Source organism: Drosophila willistoni, chromosome 3R (assembly GCF_018902025.1).
Source record: "Drosophila willistoni isolate 14030-0811.24 chromosome 3R, UCI_dwil_1.1, whole genome shotgun sequence".
Lineage (NCBI taxonomy): Eukaryota > Metazoa > Arthropoda > Insecta > Diptera > Drosophilidae > Drosophila > Drosophila willistoni.
The window spans coordinates 14,426,918-14,447,248 of NC_061086.1; the positions used below are offsets into that span (position 1 = coordinate 14,426,918).

The window sequence follows — 20,331 nt, forward strand, 5'->3', positions numbered from 1 at the left end:
TAAACTCAAGTGGGGGTGATAAATTGTTGACTTCTATGTACATAAATTAGTATAGTTTATTTTATTTATGGTTTGGAAAATACGCAACATTTTATTTTCCAAGAGATTTTCCCCAAATTAACAACGTACGCGGGCTGGCAAACGTTTCATTTGGTGATCTTCGCCAACCTTGAGAACCGCCACCATACCTTGCACGGCATGGGATTCGACGTGACAATGATATAACCAGAAGCCTGGATTATCGGAAATAAAACGAACTATAATATATCCCAGGCCAGGTAACTGTACGGTATCCTTGGCCACTGCAGCATAATCCTCGGGCAGACGGGAAAGGCGACCACGACGATCGAGCTCACGTATCTGTGGATGAAATGAATTGAAGTAATAAAATCAACAATTGTTTTAGTTAAATAAGCTGAAAATCATATTTAATTTACAATATCATTACTATTTTTTTCTGCATTCCTAGATAATTTCTACATTAACTTTGATTAGAATAATTTACTCACATTACGCAAATCATTTAAATTGCCAAGAACACCCTGACCCACCAATCGAAACGTATAGCCATGTATATGAAACGGATGTGTGGCATCCATATAGTTGGCCACAACCATTTCGATAGGTCTGAAGGCGGGCATCCGAATCACATGAACGCATTCGCACAAATCCCTCTGACAGTTGCGTCCCTGTGTGGCCAGGGAACTGCTGTTGCAGAAATAACCATCATCATTGAAGAGATTTCGACCCTGAAGCAAAGATATGCCAGGTGAATTGTAGGTAATCTCATCAATCTGAAATAGTTGCTCTCCATTCGGTGATTGCCGTAAACTGAAACTGGAGTAGTATGTTTGGAATTTGGTATATCTTGACCAGGGCACTGGATGCAATGATCGCAAAGCCACAGTGCCCACGTTATTATCCTTATCCAACTGGCGTAAAGTATTGGAGAAAACACTTTCATTGGCGGCTTTGAAGCGAAAATCATTGATGAAAAGTGGAGGATCTGTAAAATCTCTGGTGCTGGTGCTTGTTTCGAGAATTTCTCCCTGAGGTAACTCAGTACGGGTAGCACCCCGATAGCTTAGAACAGCTCCCTGATACAGTTTACGATTCTCGCATTCCTCATAGCCACGAACACGTATCCAATAGTTTTTGGCATACTGATTGGCTTCGAGGATGAAATCGAAGCGTTCGGCTGATGTTAGAAAGAAGCCATCTGCCAAAACAGGTTCAATATCATTGCCATCGGTGCTTATGATCAGAAGTTTATGCTGTTCAATGGAGAACTCCACGGGACAATTGAAAATGCCATTGAGTATGATCCGCATGCGATAACGATATCCTGGAGTAACACGCAAACGTTCGTAACGATGTCGACTGTCGCTGTCGGATAACTGACTCAAATGATTTCTACCCTTGCCATTAATAAGAATATTCCTTGGTTGCTGCAAGTCCCGATCATAGAATATATCCTGCAGCATTAATGCATGCTCAACCAGATCATAGTCATAGAGCTGAGAGTGTTGATTCTCCTGACGTGATTGACGTACTATTAAAGCTCCAGCCACGCCAAAGCCACGCTGCCAGCCCACATGGCTGTGATACCAAAGACTGCCACTGCGATCTGCTTCAAATTCATAGCGATAGACCTCACCCGGCTGCACTGGATACTGCGTCACAAAGGGGGCTCCATCCGCCTCTGGGGAACGTGTCATATGCACACCATGCCAATGCATTGTTGAGGGCTCAGACAAATAATTGAGCACATCGACAACCACGGTGTCGTTCTCGCATAGCTCAATACTAGGGCCCGGAACCATGCGATTAATGGCCATCACTGGTGTAGCCACGCCATCGCCATAGATACAACTCTCTGAGGCGCAGGCACGTTCATCGTATGGACAACGCTGACACTCGGGACCCAAACGTTGATAGTTGTGTATGACCAATTGGTAGTAACAACTCTGTGACTGTCCCTGCTGGCAAACGCGACGACACGGATGACGTTCAAAGTCACTAAATTGTGATATATCCATTTGATTATAGTCATTTTTGTATGCAGGTTTTCCTTTTGTGGTTGTCTTGTTCCAACGCGACCAGGGCCATTCAAATTTCGCTTCTCCCTTGGACTGTTGATCCTTACAGGAAATTGTGTGTAAATAGAATATAGCTAAACCAATCAATAGATGGTAACTTTTACTTTTGCAGTCAACGCGATGACCAAACATTTCGAATTTTGGCAAGCAACTGACCAATCGAGCCTAAAGACTCTATCGAAGAAAGTTTTCTTAGGCGCCACCTAAAAACATTCATTGGGCATGCGCAACATGTGATGATCGTAAAAAGTGAGTTGCATATTCAATTAGCTAAGACTTAGTGATCAAATGGAATATTATGGCAATGGAACAATGTTTACATTCTGTGAAAAACATTGAAATAAAATTAAACAAATTTTCCTTACTACAATTTATTTTGATCTCTTACATTTCGTCCAAACAAAACATTTAAATCTCTTTCTTCTCCGCTGTACTGGTGCTTGCCATAACTGCCGAGCTGCTGCTGCTCATGAGACTTATCACTCCACATGCTATGGCCGGGCCCACCGAATTCTCCTCATTCTGATAGGCCAAGGCATTGGGCATGGCCTGCAACGAGGATGAGAACACCTCAGCATTGAGAGCTGTATTTAAATCTATTGGCTTGCTATGAATCACAATGGAACGACCCACAATGCCATTAAAACCAAATAATTGCAGATAAATGCTCATAAAAACTCCCGAGATGCTGCCATCCTCCTTGGTGTCCACATTGCCGAGCTAAAAGAAACAACACATTCTAGGAGAAGGAAAACAGTTTTATGGGTAATTACTTACAAAATTATTTGGAAATTGTCCACCTGTTGATTTGCAGCCATCACTCAAATCACCATAGCTGTGAATATGGAGAGCATGTTTGCCCGGTGGCAAGCCCGTCACATTGATGGTCACTTTGATGTCACTATTGTAGGGCAATTGCTGGAATGTTATCATGCCAGCCACATCGCTGGCTCCTTCACCATCACCCATTAGCTTAGCACCAGCTAACCACTGCGGCACATGCTAAAAAGCATAATTAAAAAAAGCTCCTTTAAAAGTTGATAAAAATTAACCTACATAGGCGTAACCCAAATAAGCAGGCTGTGGATTCAAAAGAGGTCCCAATAGTCCAGCTGCTCCTCCGCCGACACCGACCGATCCTAAGCCAACGGGTCCGATTCCACCGAGGGGAACTGTGAGACGCTCATAGCGCTTCACTTTGGTACCGGAAACAACTTTAATGCCGTCATCGAAACGCGTCACATTTGCAACTGGCCTCAAACGATCGACCAGATTTTGTGCTTTGCCAGGCATAAAAATGCCGTTACACCAAATTATTCCCAACAAAATTAGTTTAATGAACATTATTTAAAAACTGTGAGATATGTATATAATATGTTCCTAAATGTAAACCTTTCGCTTTAGAAGCCGCAACTAAACTGAATCCAACTGACAATGAGCTACCTGTCTATATAATTTTGCGACTTTTTAGATGACTTCGACATGGTTTTCATGCCGATTGAACACGTTAATTGTCACCGACTAGTGGCTAGTATCGCTTCGTATGACTGATGACTAGATTGGACACTAAATAACAATTGAGTGTCGCGTGTATTTGAAGCTTGGTTAGCTTTTGTCATGGGTGGAGATGCCTAGCATCACGAAAAAGAAGGTTCTTTAAAAGTCAAAGAATTACTTAATAACAAAATTATTAATACTATATAATAGCTAAATCTAGGTTAATATATATAAGACCCAACATGGACAATATATTATAGATATATGGAAAGTTTTGATATAGTAAAAGTTCCTTTTCTATAAGGATGCCTATAATACAACTTAGTGAAGTACAGATTAATTTGGAAATATGAAAACTAATTGAAACAAAGAACTCATTTTTTAAAAAAGTCTGACCTAATTTAAGCAAATTTTGAATAAAATCTCTAATAATATATCTATAATAATTTTAAAGTCATTGAACCCTTTTACAGTTTTACTATAACCAATTTTGGCCTAATTATTATACTTATAATAATAAAGTGATACCCCTATTTCCAGACCTCTCTGTATTGTTTAAGGCCAAAAAATCTGATATGTTCTACATGAACAAAATGCATAAACTAGATCATCAACATCATAATGATCGACCTATTGAAAGTGAAAATATCTAAGCTAACTAAAATATAGACGACATGCGAGATTCGCCAGCATTTAAGATGACACAGATTGATTTCGTTTGGCCATTAATTCGATTTTAATATCCATATGGGCAATAAATAAAAAAAAAATCTGGGTTATGTGCAAATTCCGACTTAGCGATATCCACCACGTTGATGATAGCCTCCACCACCGCCGCCTCGTCCTCCTCCACCCCGTCCACCGCCACCACGTCCACCTCCATCGCGTCGATCACTGTTAGTCCAGCCAGTGCCTTGCACACGACCACTGCCGCTTATCCACTGCTGATCTCTATCTCGATCTCCACGATCACGTTGCTGTTGTGGAGGTTCCTGCTGCCAATTTCCGCCACCGCCACCGCCGCCTCCACCACGGCCCCCTCGAAAGTTTCCACCTCCTCCTCCTCCTCTTCCACCCCCACCGCCACCGCCGCCACGACCCCCACCACCTGGAGGTCCACTGGCTCGTTGCTGCTGCCATGATGGCATCTCAGGCGGAGGGGGAGCATGCTCATTGGCTCTGCCACCACGATCAGGCACTCTGCCAATCACATGTTTCTGTATCTTTGATGTCGTGTTCTTTCTCACTTGGGCTGAGCTAGTTTTCTCAATAATGGCTAGATCCTTGCGAGCTGCCAGCAGGGCCACTATATTCGTATCATCACCACCATATCTCAGTTGTTCCAATTCCTTGAGTTTGTTTTGGAAGCGCGACACTATCTCATTTTCACGATTATGCATCGATTCGGACCACTGGAAGCTCTGAACGGTGGCCTCCAGACGGGTTAACATCATCTGACGGCGTAGATTGTATTCACCATCGAGATCTTTATGCATTGTCTCCAAAAGACGCCACAGGGAATCGCTGAGGGGTTTATTTGGATCCAGCAGCGACTCACTGACCACTTTGGGATTCGTCTGCTTGAGCAGTTGCTCAAGTCGCGGAGTGAACTTATCAAATAACATTTTCGTATTCAAATTCTTGGGTAAATCTACACCCAAGTTTAAGTCCCTGGAAAGTTCTAAAATCTTTTGTTGGATATTTGATTCAGTCTTTGATTTCTTAGTTGGCGGTTCGATGCTACGCTGTGTCTTCAGCGACATCTTGGTGGCCATCAATTCCGTGGTCAGATATTCAAGCAGCTGCAGCAATGAGTCACGCTTCTGAAATCTCTCCGCTATGGGCCCTATGACCAATTGCCGGTATGGACACTGCAGTTCAGTGAGAAGCAGTGACAGTTCGAACGCAAACTCATCATGATCCTTACCACTGGAGGTCACACGCTCGTCCGTCTTACTACAGACCAAAAAAATCGATTATCGCCAATTGAAATGTAAAGAAAATAACGTTTTTGTTTACCGCAAAACGTGCAACTCGTTGGCCAGCCAAAAAATCACATCCCGCAAGTCGCCGCTGTCTATGCCCTCGTCCACAGCCTTACAGAAATTCTTTTGCTCCAAGCAAGCTCCTTCGTAGCGAAGAGCCTGCAGCGAGTCAAGAATATCAAGCTCCAGATCCATTAAATTGTTGGGTGTCTATTTCTAAATAAGAATATTTATATCGATTTATTTCAACAGCATTATAATTTCAGAGGCTGCAGATGTTTTTCGATATGTGCTATCGCAAATGGTGACAGCTAGAGAGGAGCACGTGTCGTGTTTAAACACATTATCTACATTAACACGCCAGTGGCGTCTTCATGGGGGTTAATTTCAAAAACATTATTTATGAAATGAATTGGAAACAATACTTTGGACGGCTTCTTCACCTATCATAAATAATTGTTTTTCCTTGATATATGTAAAAATTGTTAATCTGTTAACCACTTGACTTAAGAAATTGAATAAAGAAAACAATATGTACATAGGTATATTTTATTTTCGAAATTCTCAAATTTTGGGTTCTAAATTACTTCTTGAAATGAGTTTTTTTTTTATTACTGCAACTTTTTCTTCCGTTACTCGCATATAATCATAATAAAGCAACAATAATTTAAAGTCGGGACTAAGTCCAATTTGTTTAAAGTTAGAGACATAACCCAGATTTAGCCAAATTTTTTAACTACTTCAATTATTAGTAGGTTTTGTTCAAAGCTCATTTTTAAACGATAGCCCGTGATTTTGTTGATTACTTTTACATAACTTCATTTATTGTAATTTAGCATTCACAATATATATATATATATATATTTATATATTTATAGTTATAGTTTTTATGTATGTATGCATGGTTTTCTTGTAAAGCAGGAAGTTTTAGGATTCGCAATGTGTTGCACCTTTGGTGCCACCAAAAATTTAAATTTTTTTCTGATTTTTTTTGTTTTTGTTTATAATTTTTTGTTTCTTTTTCATACATACAACGTTAATGTACTTAAAATGAACACACATTTAGCTATATAATGTATACATAATATAATAATATTCAGTTACTTCATGTCTTCGAAATAAGGTACCTTAAATCAATGTCTATATCGTATATAGAAACAAGTAGAAGATAATGAAAATAGACTACACAAATCAACATGTTTCTTAAGCCGAAAACAAAATAGAAACACAAGTTTTCTTTCTCTTTAGCTGCTGCTGCTAATTAAAAACAATGGCACAAAATATAAAATCCGCAAAGAATATCCAATTGAAAACATCAAACAAAAATCAATGCACGACTAATTCTTAACCCCTTTTTCCTCAATTTTGGTTTGTTTCTGTTTTCCGTAGTTTCTTTTTTTTTTAAGTTTTGGTTTAGGTGAAGCTATACTGATTATCAACGGCTCGTCCAGTACATTCTGCACTGCTTGCTGGACCAGGGCCACCGCTGCCACCGGCATTGGCGTTGGCACTGCCACTGGCCTCGCTATTGATGCCACCATGTTGTAGTTGCTGTTGCTGCCGCATCGTCGGTGGATGATGATGAGTATGATGTGCCGCCTGTGCCTGCAGTGAGGCGTTGGAGGCACGCAAATGCGCTTGATGATGCTGCTGCTGTTGATGATCCAGGAAACTCTGGTTACCGGATGAGGGCAACAGTTGCTGTGAATTGTGTACCGTTAGCGTTGTGGGATCCAAATGAAAATAGACTTGCTCCGGAAAATAGGCATGTGTTTGCTCCTGTGGCAGTTCGATTTCGTTTGTCTTTAGTCGAACACTTAGATTCATGGTAATCACTTCGTTGCACTGAAAAATTTAGAGAAACTAATTAGTTTTTTTCTGGGATTTGTATATGAAAAGAAAAATGAAAGAAGAGAAAGAAATTAGGAAGTGGGGAAATCTTGCGGTAAAACATGAAACATGCACTAATTGACACACATTCAAACTAATTCAGACAAAACAAAGACATAAAAAAGAAAGACCCTAAACTAAAAAAGAACTAACTAAATATCAATTCAAGTTAAAACAAAAATTAAGAAATTTTCGTTCCTTTGAGACCTACATTTACTGCAGGTTTAAAAACAATTGGTGTATATTTTACCTCTGGTCTTGTAGTATATTTTATTCGCTTGTGTTATTGTTTAACTAATTATTATTATTTTTTTTTATGGCAATAAATATTTGTAATGGTCTTTCTGTTCTTATCAAATCATTTTATATTTTTATAAACTAATCCTTCTTAAAGTTGTGTGAATGCAAAAGCTCTTGATTTTAGGAATTCAATAAAAATCGCCTAATCTATACGATTCACAACCAGACATAAATTCATTTCATATTTAATTCAGATAGTATTTCGAATATACTAAAGGTTCTTGTAATCCAGATCCTCATTTGAACATTCGCATTAACGAATTAACTCATATTATGTTCAATTAATGCAATTAAATGAGAACAAAAAAAAAATCAATAAATGAAAATTATAAAACGAAAGAGAACAGAAAATGAAATTAAGGAAATTAAAATAAAAACCATCACTGACACTGAATTGACTCCAAAATTTTGGCTATCTCACATGTCTCGGCGACGGATGTCCACCGGCAGCAGATGCTCCCGTTCCAGTACCGGTTACGGATCCATTTCCATTGCCATTTAATGTTCCTGATGATGCACCAGTTGGCGTGTCATTTATCTCCGAATTGTTGGATTCTGATGTTCTGCTGACACCTCCCGTGGCGCCGCCCACATCGTTCAGTCTGCTATTGTTATGCACCCAATCTGTTAGTGTCACATCTGAAGTGCCTCCCGATTCCAACGGTATGGGATTATGTCGGAAATGCTCAAGCATCTCTTGTATTGAGGGAAACCACAAATGCTGCACCCGACACTGGCCCTTATCCGAGATAGTCAAACGCAAATGCTTGGCCCTGCCTTGGAAATTGAATGTCAGAACAAATTCACCGCGTCGCGTCTCACTTTGCCGCACTAGGAAATAGCCGTGACCAGCAGCCTCCGATTGGAGGACCATCCGAGCTGCCTCTGAACGTGTCAGTGTGCCATGGAACCAAGGGAATAAACGCATTTCGGCTGTCAGATCGGCTACATTGACATCCGTTTCATTATCGACTAGCTCGACGCCATCAAAATTGCTGGAAGCCGACAATCTCTGTTCGCCACGCACATGACGAGGACCATGAGGCATTTCATTAGCAGTAGGAGCAGATGGTGGAGTAGTGCCGAGTTCATTGATTGCATTTAAATCACTTGAAGAGGTAGCAGCACCTCCAGCACCACCTCCACCAGAAGCCAATGCACTGTCTGCCGAAAGGGAGGAAGCCAAAACAGCGCCACTGCTTCCCACTAGATTGCCATTGGAGCCACCCAATCCGCCTTGCTGTTGATACTGCGGATTCTGTATGCCACCCAAAGGACCACCAGGCCCATTGGGATTTGTGGTTGGTGATGTTTGCATGGCAGCTGCTATCACATCCGACTCAATCATGGGCTGTTGCGTGGGCGGTGTGCGCATGCAATATCTGATGGTAGCCAACCAACTGCGCATATCCTCAGCACTTTCCGCCTCAATTACATACTCCATATTATTGTCCGCCTTTAGAACGAATGTGTTTAAACGATCTGGCATCTCGAGGGCAGTTGTCTCACGCGCCTCAGAGATTAGGAAACAGAATACACCACTGCGTGGCTTTGTCGATTTTGGTGGTGTATAGAACTCGAGCATATAACCACCTACCGCTTTAACCAAAGCCAAACGGCATTTCTCCCACTTCTGTGAACCGGTTGGCTGATCCAAACTCTCTGGTGTCAAATTATTCACAATTCCTTCCTTACGGCATTCGACAACAATTTTTGCCAGCTTTGTTTTGCTTTGTTTGCTACTGCCCACGCCATCAACGTCGTCAGAGTTTTTGTGAAAGAATGCCTGAAGGAAAGGGAAAATTATTAGATAAAATGCAAAATATACGAGGACTATTCAAAGAATTACCTTGCCCTTGCGTAGTCCCTTGAATGACAATCGCCTTAGGAGGGATTTGGGAAACAGTCGGGGAACCTCATGCTCCTCTTCAAAGTCTAAAGAGCTTACGCCCGTCTTCAGATTGCTACGCCGCCTAAAAAACTCCGTGTCGTAGTGTTCCGAAAAAGATTCAACAAATTTTTGAGCAAAACTACGATGCGGAATATTCCGTGCCTCCTCCGGGGGCAAATTTCCATTTATATAGGTGATGCAGGCCTTTGCAAAATCAGAGGCAGCAACACGTGCATGACGCTCGCAGAACTCCTCCCAGCTGGTGCCGCCATAGGCATAAGATGTAATGGGGGGAGCCGTGCCAATGGGGCCTGGTATCAAATCACTGCCACCAGCAGCACCCAGACTGTTGTTCCCATTGTTATTGGCTGACGAGCTCGAAACACCCCCAATTGCAGTGGGTCCTATGTAACCCCCGGCACTGAAGGCCGATGAATTGGCTCCTCCACCCGCCGTACTGTTGCCGCCCATATAAGCAAGGCTGTGGGGCCGCCGCTGCCGCTGACTATCCGCAGGATTCAGTTTGCTGCACAGATTACCCAGTTGGAATCCGGTAAAATAACGGTCTAGAAACAAAATTAATTCATTATTTAACAATGAGAATTCTCCTTAATTTTAGTCTTCTTCAAAAAGTGTCGCCCACTAGCTTTGTGTGTGCGTGGGTGGCGCCATCTTTTTATATACATGTATATGTGAATATGCACAAAAGAAAACTCCTTGAATTTTTCTTTTTTGGCTTTGCCCAGGGTTATATGGCTCACAAGGCATCACTTAGATGGCCAACCAATCTCGGAGCTGCTCCATTTAGACTGTAACTTTAATTGATGCACATCTCTAAATTATATTTTTTGGCTTGTTATTTAAGGCGTTGCTGTTGCTTCCCCTCGAGTGCCTCAACATGTTTTCCTGACCCAGACGCCGCAGTATTGTTAGCATTATTTTGTACTTCGAGCTTGAAACTTACTTTTTCACTTGAATTCACTAGTAACAAACTAAAATAGAATTATAATTTGCACTTTTCCAAAATTTCTGCAATTATTCCGTACTTGTTTTCGCTTGTTTTACGCAGTTGTTTTGTAGAGTAGAGCTGGGAAAACCATCGATGGCACCATCGATATTATCGATGGAACCGATGGAGTGCGATAAATCGATGGAAATTTTTCGATGTCGATATATCGAATTTCTTTTTGGGTCCAACATGGGTGTAAGTAAATTGCAATGTATTGTTTTTTCTGCCTTTCTTTACATACAGGTCTACGTACTTTAATTCTATCAAAGTACCTATTTAACCCTGGCAGTTCCTCTTGTAAATTGGACAAGTTTTTGTAAGGTTTTTTTTGGTTTTTTTTTTTTTTTTTAAAATAAGAACCTCTTATTAGCAGTAAGTTTGGAAATCGCCCATTGTTTTGTTGTGCTTAAAGAGTTTTTAGTTTTCGTTTTTTGGACTTAGGACGTCACTCTTTTGTTTTTATCTTGAAACTATACATTTTGTTTTTTTATTTAAGAATATTTCAGAAATTACAAGCTTAAGTCTTTTTAATATATTTTTGGTTGAATTAATTTATAAAGGGCTAACTTATAGTTAAATTATACGCTAGATAATTCGTATAGATGATTATAGACATATGAATATTTGAAACTGTGTAATATTGAAAAACGACACCAAAATATATATGTTGAATAACTCGTTTAAATATTCGATGGTACCATCGATAGTATCGATGGTTTTTTCCATCGATGGAAAAAATATCGAGTGGAGCAACCATCGATGGATTCCCAGCTCTATTGTAGAGCATTTTTATTTCCACCTAGAGATGGAAATTTGTGTGGAAACATCGCTGCGCGGTGTGCATCAATTTCTTGGAAAATTAACTAGGGCTGGGAATACATTCGATGGAAAAAAATATTTTAAATGAAGTTTACACAAGTTCAAGGTGATGCTATCAGATACATATTAAATTTTGCAGAATTATGAATAAAAAAAAATATATCATATTATAGTCTTTTCAACCGTATGCGCTATCTGAAACAAATTAAACATGTTCTAAAATTATATTGAAAATTTTGTTTTACCTATGGTTATTTCTTAAAGTGTACATACAGGTGCGATTAATTATCGATAACCATACAACAAACATTTCCAGATTTCAGTGTTAGATAGCGCCAAATAGGGGTGGGTTTAAGTCCGTTAAATTAAATACAGTCGACTAACAGTAAAATTAAATACAACTGAGAACAATATTAAATAAATAGAAAGAATATCTACTAATAAATATCCTTATATGTTTTTTTTTGTTTAAATCTCACATTTTTATTGTTTCTATACGTTTCGAAATTGCATTTACTTATCATTAAAATATGTAACCATTTATTTTGTTTTTATATGCATACATTTTCCATGGTAAAACATTATTGTTTAGCTGCATTTCATTTGAATTATTTGATAAATAATAATAAAAATTGGAACCTTAATTGTTTGTTCTGATTTTTTTTTTTTGTTGAATTTTGCAACAGTTTATTTGTATTGTTTAAAAACGAACACATACATTTTGGCAAAATATTGGATAAATGGTAAATGAAAATGAGAATTAGAACGAAACATACAAATCCAAAACTAGACGAGGACGGAAATTCGACAGAAAAATTATTAATACAGATGAAAAATCGTTTTAATGAAGGCGAAAGGCTACAGATCCTACGAAATATACATACAATGTACTAGTTTAATGCATTATGGTTTTTAGTGATATATTTATTTATATATGTATATATATCTATTGATGAATTTTAACTTAAGTATTTACAAAAACGACGGCCATACGGTATACACTCTACTTTTGATTGCAAATGATTATGGATTACGATAATGATTTTTCATTTTGTATTGTTTAAACAAACAAAACTTATATAAGAAATAAAATCTCAAATAAAGACCAAAATGCTATGTCTTAAGCGTTTACTATCCATATACGTATATATATATATATGTATGTAAATGGTAAATCTTGCCCATTTTTCCCCAACTTTAATACTACAAGATCAGCATCAACTGTTTTATCTTTTGTTCTAATTGATTTCCAAAGATTTCGATAACTTTTGTTCTATCTTTTTTTGTTTTTGTTTTTTTATCTATGCTTTGAATTATCCTTTTCTTTTTGCTTCTTGTTTAAAAACTTTACCGACTTAACCTATATATATGTCAAATATATAAACTATTATTATTCGATCCATCATCTAACATAACATAAAAAACTGTTCCGATACGTATAAATTAGAAAAAATTACATATACTCATTATCGTTATTAAGAGAGAAATGTGTTAGTATAAGAATTTTTTGTTGTTGTTGTTGTTGTGTGTTCGGTATTCCTTTTTTTGTTTTTTGTGTTGCTTTATTTGCTGATTAATTTTTCGATAGAGTACACTCAGACTTCCAGTTGTTTTGATGGGGGATGCGCGATAAACGGTTCGCTCCACATGCGTCGCAGATCGCCCTGTAGAATGCAAAAAGAAAGAAATTTGATAAAATTGAAATGTTAATAAACTCCTCCAGTTGCAAATCGTATTCTCAAGGTCTAATGGTCGATCATTCACCTTCAAGTAGGCCATTAGCAATAGTGGTAATAACGTGAATGGGACCAAATACAGCAAGGCAGGTTGTGCGGCCTTAAAAACCTCGGAACTAACCGTAGCCGTAAGTAGACCCAAGAAATAGCTAAGGAAAGGAGGATAAATATACTGATTAGTTAAGCTATTCCAGATTTTCATTCTCGCATTAACTCACCCCAATAAGGAACAATGAAAATATGTCAACCTAGAGCCGACACCCTTTGGCGGTGATAATGTGGGATCCGATGTTACGCCTTGAGACTTTTTATACGCATCATAGCGCAGCACAAAGCATAACAATAATCCCGGCATAACAACATCACCCAAACCCAGCATAGAAAAGTGCCCACTATTGTGTAAACTGGGAAATACCAATTTTCCGGGCAAATTCAATTTGGGCGTATCGCGCACAATGCCACCTAAGTTCAATTTACGCGCCACAATACCAACTGGATTCTCGGCGGGTCGTGTGGCCACTTTGACCATGACATTTGTGCTAAATATATAGGATGATAGGAATACCCAGAAGACATCATAGATAAGCAGGCCGGTCAACAGCAGCGTGGACACCTTTAAACTGGGCAACCGTACAAACGCAATAAACGCCACACACAGACCCATTCCCATGGCTATAATGTAAACGATAATAAAATATTAATAAGGAACTCCCGTTTTCCATTAATTAATCAGTTCTTTTTCAATTACCATCCATCAACAGCCAGTGTCCAGTCAATACCCATATGCATACTATCGACACGGATAAGGTGAAACTAAATAATTCAGCTGCCGTAAAACGTCCACAGATGCCAAATGAGAAACGTTTACTATCCGTACAGGGACGTATGATATACTGGCACATGGGTAACAAAAGAAAGGCCAAAGCCACAGTGGCTATTACTGAATAAGAAAATAAATAAAAAGTAACAAAAATGTTAAAAATATTAAGTTCATTATACAAATAGAGAGAGTTGAGATTTGATTAATATTATTTTCGATCTCTATCACTTTCTATCTATCTACCTAATTATAATTATTAAGAGAAATATTCAAATTATTACGATTGTTTTATCAATTTGATTTTAAAAACAATTAGAATTGTTGGACAATACTTTACAAATCGAATTAATGCTTAAGTTGTAGCATTTGTTGATTTATATAACTATTATTTGTTGCTGACTTTTGATAGGTTTAAAGCCTATGGAAACGTATTTTAGATAAAGCAAACTAAATCTTAATATAAGATCAATTACGTTTTAATTTATTTAAAGATAACAAAATGTTTTATAAAAAACGAAGTACAAAAGAGACACTGGTATCTACGAATAGCACTAAAGGAATATTGTTTTAATTAATGCGAGTTTATTGACTCTTTCACGACATTTTATCTTATCAAAACTTCTACAATTTTTGCCAAGAAGCTAACCACTTAGACTTCATTTTCTCTTTGTTCTCTTGATAAAATCCTTTAAGTACATAATTACTGATTCAAATATAAGGAGTTCCTTGTCAACACAATTTCTTATCTCCATTATCATTATGATGGATTCCTAACTTACTGGCTGTGCAGACGGCGAAGAGCAACTGCATCGAATCAAAGAAAAAGAACATTATTAACAATGATATGGAAGCACCCAAAGGCAAACACAACGCATGCATCGTATCCAAAGTGGCAAATTTATCCGCTGAAACGATAAGAATGATATGATCAAGTTTTTAAATTTATGCCAAAAAGTCTTAGTTATTCTACTCACTTGTCTCCTTTTCGATTTGCTCCCCAGTCAAGAGATTTGTCATTGATTCATTGCGTTTCTTTTGCTCACGTTCGCGGGCCTCCTGTTCGATATTAAGACTGCGAAAACTGCCATAGACAATGAGCAGCATCGATATTAGGCAGGTGGAAACACGCGACGAGTCCATGACACTTGACACTGTCCAGTGCAATTCACGATATTCGCCTCCAGCTGAAGCGGCTGCGGCAGCTGCTGCAGCTGCAGCGCCACCCAAACCACCACCGGCACCACCGACACCGACACCAGCACCGGCACCAACAGTTTGCGCCCCACCGCCGCCGGCACTGCCGTGCGACATGCCTCCACTCAGCCTGTGTTCTAAGCTGGCTGGCTGGCTATACGATAAGCGGAGGAGGAGGGTTCTCTTTTGGGTTGAAAGTTGCCTCCTTTCTTATCGGACGCGTCACTCAATTAACTCAAGCAAACAAGCTCTCACTCGCTTATCTTGCTTTCCTCGTCTTTGCTATTTATTTGCCTGCTGTTCGTTTTTGTCTCTGCAACTGAAAATGAAATGAAATTTGTTTTCGTTTATTAGTTTAGCGATAGAATCACTTGGCTTATCAAACATTCATAGGTAACCCCCACAATCTATTCTTTAAACAGCTGCAACATGTCATCAGGAAGAAGCAAAAGTTTACCTTTAGCACACAAACCCTCAAAAAGAAAAAAACCCAAACATACACAAAAATTTGTTAAATATTTTATTTCTTTGATAAATGATTTATTTATGTACATACATATACACACATATGTACAGAAGGAAGGTTAACATTGGAGTCAAGAATTTGGAAGTTTTTTCCTGCAATGAATATAACCAAATCTGGTTTATGCACATTTTAATTCATTTAATTTTTCGAATTTATTACGACATCAAAAAATACAACAAATACAGTTGACTAAATATTGAATTATGTGAACAAAAATATGTTTAATTTGTAAATAACAACAAGGTTTTTGGTGTCTCAACAGATTATTCATAGAGTTGACTATATCTATAACTATTTAGTTTTCAGAAGCTATGAAATTTCCTCATAGCTCATCCTCGTTATCGTGTTTGTATAGGTTTTGAGTTTTTACCATGATTTACAGCTGTTATCTGATTTTTATAGTCCCCAAATAATGAAATATTTTGATATTGTATGTCAAGTTCTTTTGCTAAATGTTATGACCTTTAGAGACAAGCAAACAGTTTTTATCATTAAACACAGTTGTATGACTTTCTATTATTGAGGGTTTAAATTCTATAAATAAAGTAGATTGTAATAAATCATGCCGCATAAACTAATTTAAGGGCTGTCTTTTTTATAGGTTTTCCCACTTCTCACATGTTCATCGTACATATGTATGTATGTACATATGTATAGATGTGTCAATATCACATAAACAAAAAATGAATCTTTAATTTCTTACTCTATATATAGATTCTATTTATTGTTTGCTTGTATGTGCATTGGCCAACTCTTATTTGGGTGGGTTCCCCCCTCTTTTAAGCAACATTTGAGTAACCGGTATATATATTGGGCAATTCAACTAACTGAAACTGCTGACCGGTGTGAAAACAACATCAAAAGGGCGCAATCAAAGAGCAACAGCATTTCTTACGTAGACCAACAAAGAAGGCCAAGAGACCCAAAACAAGAACCCCAATTCAGACCTCAGACCAGAACTAGACCCCACTATGGAATAAATTATTGTATAAAAGCGTTACCCAGTTTCTTTCTGTTAGTTCTATTTTCTTCACACACACACAGACAGACACACACACACAGAGAGTCAGTTGTTGTAATTGTTATTATTGTTGTATGCCTTAGGTTGTTGCACTTCTGTAATGTTAAGACAATGGTAGATGCTGATTTTTGATGGAGGAAACGTAAGGGGCTTAAGCACCTCTCATCTTATATCTTGATCTTTATAAATTTAGATTTTCAATTTGATTTGATTCAATTCATATGATATAAAGTTTTTTTTTTTGATAAGATTTTATACTGGGGGCTACGTAAACAAACAAATAAATTCGAATTCCGATAAACATCATTTGTTTTGTCTTCAGTTGTATGGTGGTAACTTATACAAATATTTATGGAAAGAAGAGTAGGCTGAGAACTGAGAAAATTGAAAAAGAATAATCAAAACAAAACCAAATCTAATTAGAAAGCCGATAACTTTGTGTTCTCTACAGTCTAAATTGTATACAATTGTTCATTAATATCATAATATAGTATTATTCCACTGCAATTATGGCAAGCAAAGCATTATTTATAAGGAAATTGTGAAATTTGAAACCCCCTCTTTCAGATAAATAGTTTCTGCACCCGCCACTGTGACACCAACTGTGACTCTGTAAATGTTAATGGGGAATGTTAACTATAGCAGCAAAGATACATTTGCCGTTGCTTGCACTAAATTGAGTACATATATGTACATACATATGTATATATAGAGACTCGATGTATACATATGTGTTTTATATGTAAATGTGGGTTTATGCGTAACAGAAATTATAATAATTTCTATGTTTCCTATGCCCAACTCCAACAACAGAGCCAGGCTCGCTGTCTGTGTCTATGTGTTTGCTTGTGGGTGTGCATAGACACAGTGCATTGTCCCCCTTTTTTTTCTTGTTTTTGTTTTTGAATGCAACAATTTAACAGTTTCTCTCATAGGCTTGATGCAATTGAACCGGAGCAGGCAAACAAGATGAGGGATGGCAAAATCCACATTTGCTGACAACTGCAACAGTAACAACAACAACGATAATAATAACAATAACCAGCGCTAATTGCAATTGAAACATACGACAAACAGACATAACAGTAGTAGTCCAGGGGGAAACAAAAGAGACAGAGAGAGAGACATTAAATTAATTTTGTAATGAAGGGGAAAAATGAGACCAAACGACAGACAGAAAGAGCTCCCACCAACAACAACAACAACAGCAACAGCAGCCAGTTGCCAATTATTAGAAATATTTCTTTTAAATGAAAATTACGTATCTGTAACGAAACCAATATGAAATCAATTAAAATTGGATAACCGAATCGGAATCGAACAACAGAAAATCGATGTCAGTATGTCATTTGATCTCATATCAGCAATTGGGTAACTCTTTCTTTTGAATAACTTATTTTTGAAATTACACAAATCTTTGAAGGTTTTCTTTGTCTTCTAAACCACATTATAATTTTAATAGAACCTGCTGACCTTTTGAAAATTTGGATAGCCATTGAGTAGTTAATAGACAACTTCCATTGATAAGAACAGCGATGTAAGCACGATAGAACATAGAAATATTTACTCATTCTACTCAACATTTATGTAAATTGTGACTATATAAGATACTATTACTTAAAATTCTAGTTCCTACACCTTAGAGTGCTATTTTAATTACATATACTAATACGACATACTTCAAGGCGACACAAACATTAAAGAAATTTTAGTTTCTTCAAATGTTCCAAGCCAATTTTTTTGCCATTTATGACTTTAGACATGAATAATAATATCGCTTGCTATGGGAAATGACGCGATGTGCAATAAGTTTTTAATGATTAATAATTACACATCACAAATAACCTTCAGCAAGTAACCACAATAAAGGAATTTCAATACTTTAATTATCTTGAAATGAATTCCTTCTTTTCCTAATATGTACTATAGATTTTAGAATACAATTTTCACAGCCAATCAAATTAGTTCCAAGTTGGGTCAATGACTCTATATATGTATATGTATGTATATATATTTCGCTTCCTAGGAGAACCCTCTCCAATTACCTCTATTAAGTGTGTCATAAATGTTGGGAAGATCATACAAGTCAAGACAGAAGAATCAGAAAAATACTTTGTGACATAATTTGACTACCAATTGTCATAGGCCAATTAAACTTTCTAATTTGAAACGGTTGGGAGGCGGCACAAACGAGAAGTACAAAGTAATTGAACGTAGTTGCTGTTGTTGTTGTAAGTGTAGTTGCTGCCCACCAAAACGAATGTGAAAGTGAAATTACCACAGAAGGAGAGGAGAAGCTTAAGATAGAGATATATCAAATATAAGAGAGAAAGAGAGAGAGGTGAGTCTTGAAGCGCCGCCAAAGCTAAGCAAAATCAAAGCAAATCAAATTGTTAATGCGGAAAACGTTAAACAATAAGGTAAAAAAATAACTACAAAAAGAGAGTAAAGAAACAAGTGCGTAAAGTTTTTTTTTTTTTTTTGATAAAACATAAAACACTTCATTATGCAAAACTAGATGCGATTGGGTTGGGTGAAAGGGATGTAGTGAGGGGGGCGGAGCAGGCGATAGGAACTGGTTGTTGCTGTTTTTGTAATTTATTTATCTTTTTTCGCTTGCTACATTTAAAAAGCTTAGCACTGCGCTTTGCAGTAAGGTTTTTTTTTGAGTTACACTCCACTTCATTCGCAATCCTCAATCCGCTTCACTGCGTAACAACAACAACAACAACATATGAGGAGCAGTAGAAGGAGGTGGAGAAGGTGTAGCAATGTTAGGGGGTAGCTGGAACTTGTCTTTAATTACATTTTTTTTCTTCAGTTTCTTTCTTTTTTTTTGATTTGCTTACTTTGGCTTCACATTTACATTCGTGTTTGGATTTTTGTTGGTTTTGTTGTTTTTTTTTTTATTCCTTTATACTGATTTTCTTTTGCTCCAAAAGCGAGAGAAAGAGAGGTGAGCCAGTAAGCGCAAGCGAGAGAGCTATTCCATTTTCCTTCTTATATTTTTTTTTGTGTTTAACTTTTCAATGCACAATTCACACACTTTTGTGCACTAGTTTACAAATGTCAAATGGCCATTTTGCACGGTTTTTATTTGGTTTTCGGTTCTCGATTAACAATTAATTAATAATAACACAGCGGAGGAGGATAAACTATCACGGAGCGCAACAAAAACAACGAATAGTAAAAAAAGATTTGACAGTGCTGGTAAGTGTCGGCAGTGTTGGAAGATTTCTTAATTTCAGTGCTGAAAAGTGAAAAATTCGGCTTACGTTAGATTTCAGTGTTGGCAAACGTTTTTTTTTGTTTGGCGCGTTGTTCGACCGCCCTGGCAGCCAAATATTTTACTCTGAATTATAAAATTGAGGAATATTCGGCTCTGGCAGGCGAATATTGTATTCTGAACTACAAATCAAATTGTTAATTGTTCTCTAAAATTAAGAAATATTGTAAACTCAACAATATTTTCGTTTGTTAAGAATAGTGCGAACAAAAGTTTAACGAAACGCTTACAAAAAAACTACATAATAGATCGCCAAGG

At 37.5% G+C, this 20,331-nt stretch overlaps 5 protein-coding genes across 7 annotated transcripts; all 5 read right to left on the reverse strand.

The window, feature by feature from the left end:
- Window positions 1-117: 117 nt before the first annotated feature.
- Window positions 118-2,231, reverse strand: LOC6650878 (L-ascorbate oxidase). The gene is made up of 2 exons (XM_002073919.2): window positions 510-2,231; window positions 118-360 (listed from the first exon to the last, which is right to left on the reverse strand). Exons 1-2 carry the CDS (start codon window positions 2,229-2,231, stop codon window positions 118-120), a joined length of 1,965 nt encoding a protein of 654 aa, XP_002073955.2.
- A 223-nt stretch (window positions 2,232-2,454) lies between these two features.
- On the reverse strand, window positions 2,455-3,996 carry LOC6650879 (superoxide dismutase [Cu-Zn], chloroplastic). Of its 2 annotated transcripts, none has more exons than XM_023180426.2 (3): window positions 3,156-3,996; window positions 2,877-3,089; window positions 2,455-2,819 (listed from the first exon to the last, which is right to left on the reverse strand). In XM_023180426.2, the coding sequence occupies exons 1-3, from the start codon at window positions 3,441-3,443 to the stop codon at window positions 2,508-2,510; spliced, it is 813 nt and encodes a 270-aa protein (XP_023036194.1). In that variant the 5' UTR covers window positions 3,444-3,996; the 3' UTR covers window positions 2,455-2,507. The 2 variants fall into 2 exon arrangements, with proteins under 2 accessions (XP_023036194.1, XP_002073956.2); XM_002073920.4 differs by having other exon boundaries at window positions 2,877-3,101.
- A 312-nt stretch (window positions 3,997-4,308) lies between these two features.
- On the reverse strand, window positions 4,309-5,882 carry LOC6650880 (protein FAM98B). The gene is made up of 2 exons (XM_002073921.4): window positions 5,616-5,882; window positions 4,309-5,552 (listed from the first exon to the last, which is right to left on the reverse strand). The coding sequence occupies exons 1-2, from the start codon at window positions 5,774-5,776 to the stop codon at window positions 4,391-4,393; spliced, it is 1,323 nt and encodes a 440-aa protein (XP_002073957.1). The 5' UTR covers window positions 5,777-5,882; the 3' UTR covers window positions 4,309-4,390.
- A 501-nt stretch (window positions 5,883-6,383) lies between these two features.
- LOC6650881 (SH2B adapter protein 1) lies at window positions 6,384-10,905 on the reverse strand. Of its 2 annotated transcripts, none has more exons than XM_002073922.4 (4): window positions 10,627-10,905; window positions 9,621-10,228; window positions 8,193-9,557; window positions 6,384-7,426 (listed from the first exon to the last, which is right to left on the reverse strand). In XM_002073922.4, the coding sequence occupies exons 2-4, from the start codon at window positions 10,131-10,133 to the stop codon at window positions 6,995-6,997; spliced, it is 2,310 nt and encodes a 769-aa protein (XP_002073958.1). In that variant the 5' UTR covers window positions 10,134-10,228; window positions 10,627-10,905; the 3' UTR covers window positions 6,384-6,994. The 2 variants fall into 2 exon arrangements, with proteins under 2 accessions (XP_002073958.1, XP_046868097.1); XM_047012141.1 differs by having other exon boundaries at window positions 7,369-7,426; window positions 8,160-9,557; window positions 10,627-10,904.
- Window positions 10,906-12,439: 1,534 nt separating this feature from the next.
- LOC6650882 (signal peptide peptidase-like 3) lies at window positions 12,440-19,977 on the reverse strand. The gene is made up of 7 exons (XM_002073923.4): window positions 19,637-19,977; window positions 15,021-15,559; window positions 14,826-14,951; window positions 13,975-14,166; window positions 13,445-13,898; window positions 13,255-13,375; window positions 12,440-13,154 (listed from the first exon to the last, which is right to left on the reverse strand). Exons 2-7 carry the CDS (start codon window positions 15,355-15,357, stop codon window positions 13,086-13,088), a joined length of 1,299 nt encoding a protein of 432 aa, XP_002073959.1. The 5' UTR covers window positions 15,358-15,559; window positions 19,637-19,977; the 3' UTR covers window positions 12,440-13,085.
- Window positions 19,978-20,331: the final 354 nt, after the last annotated feature.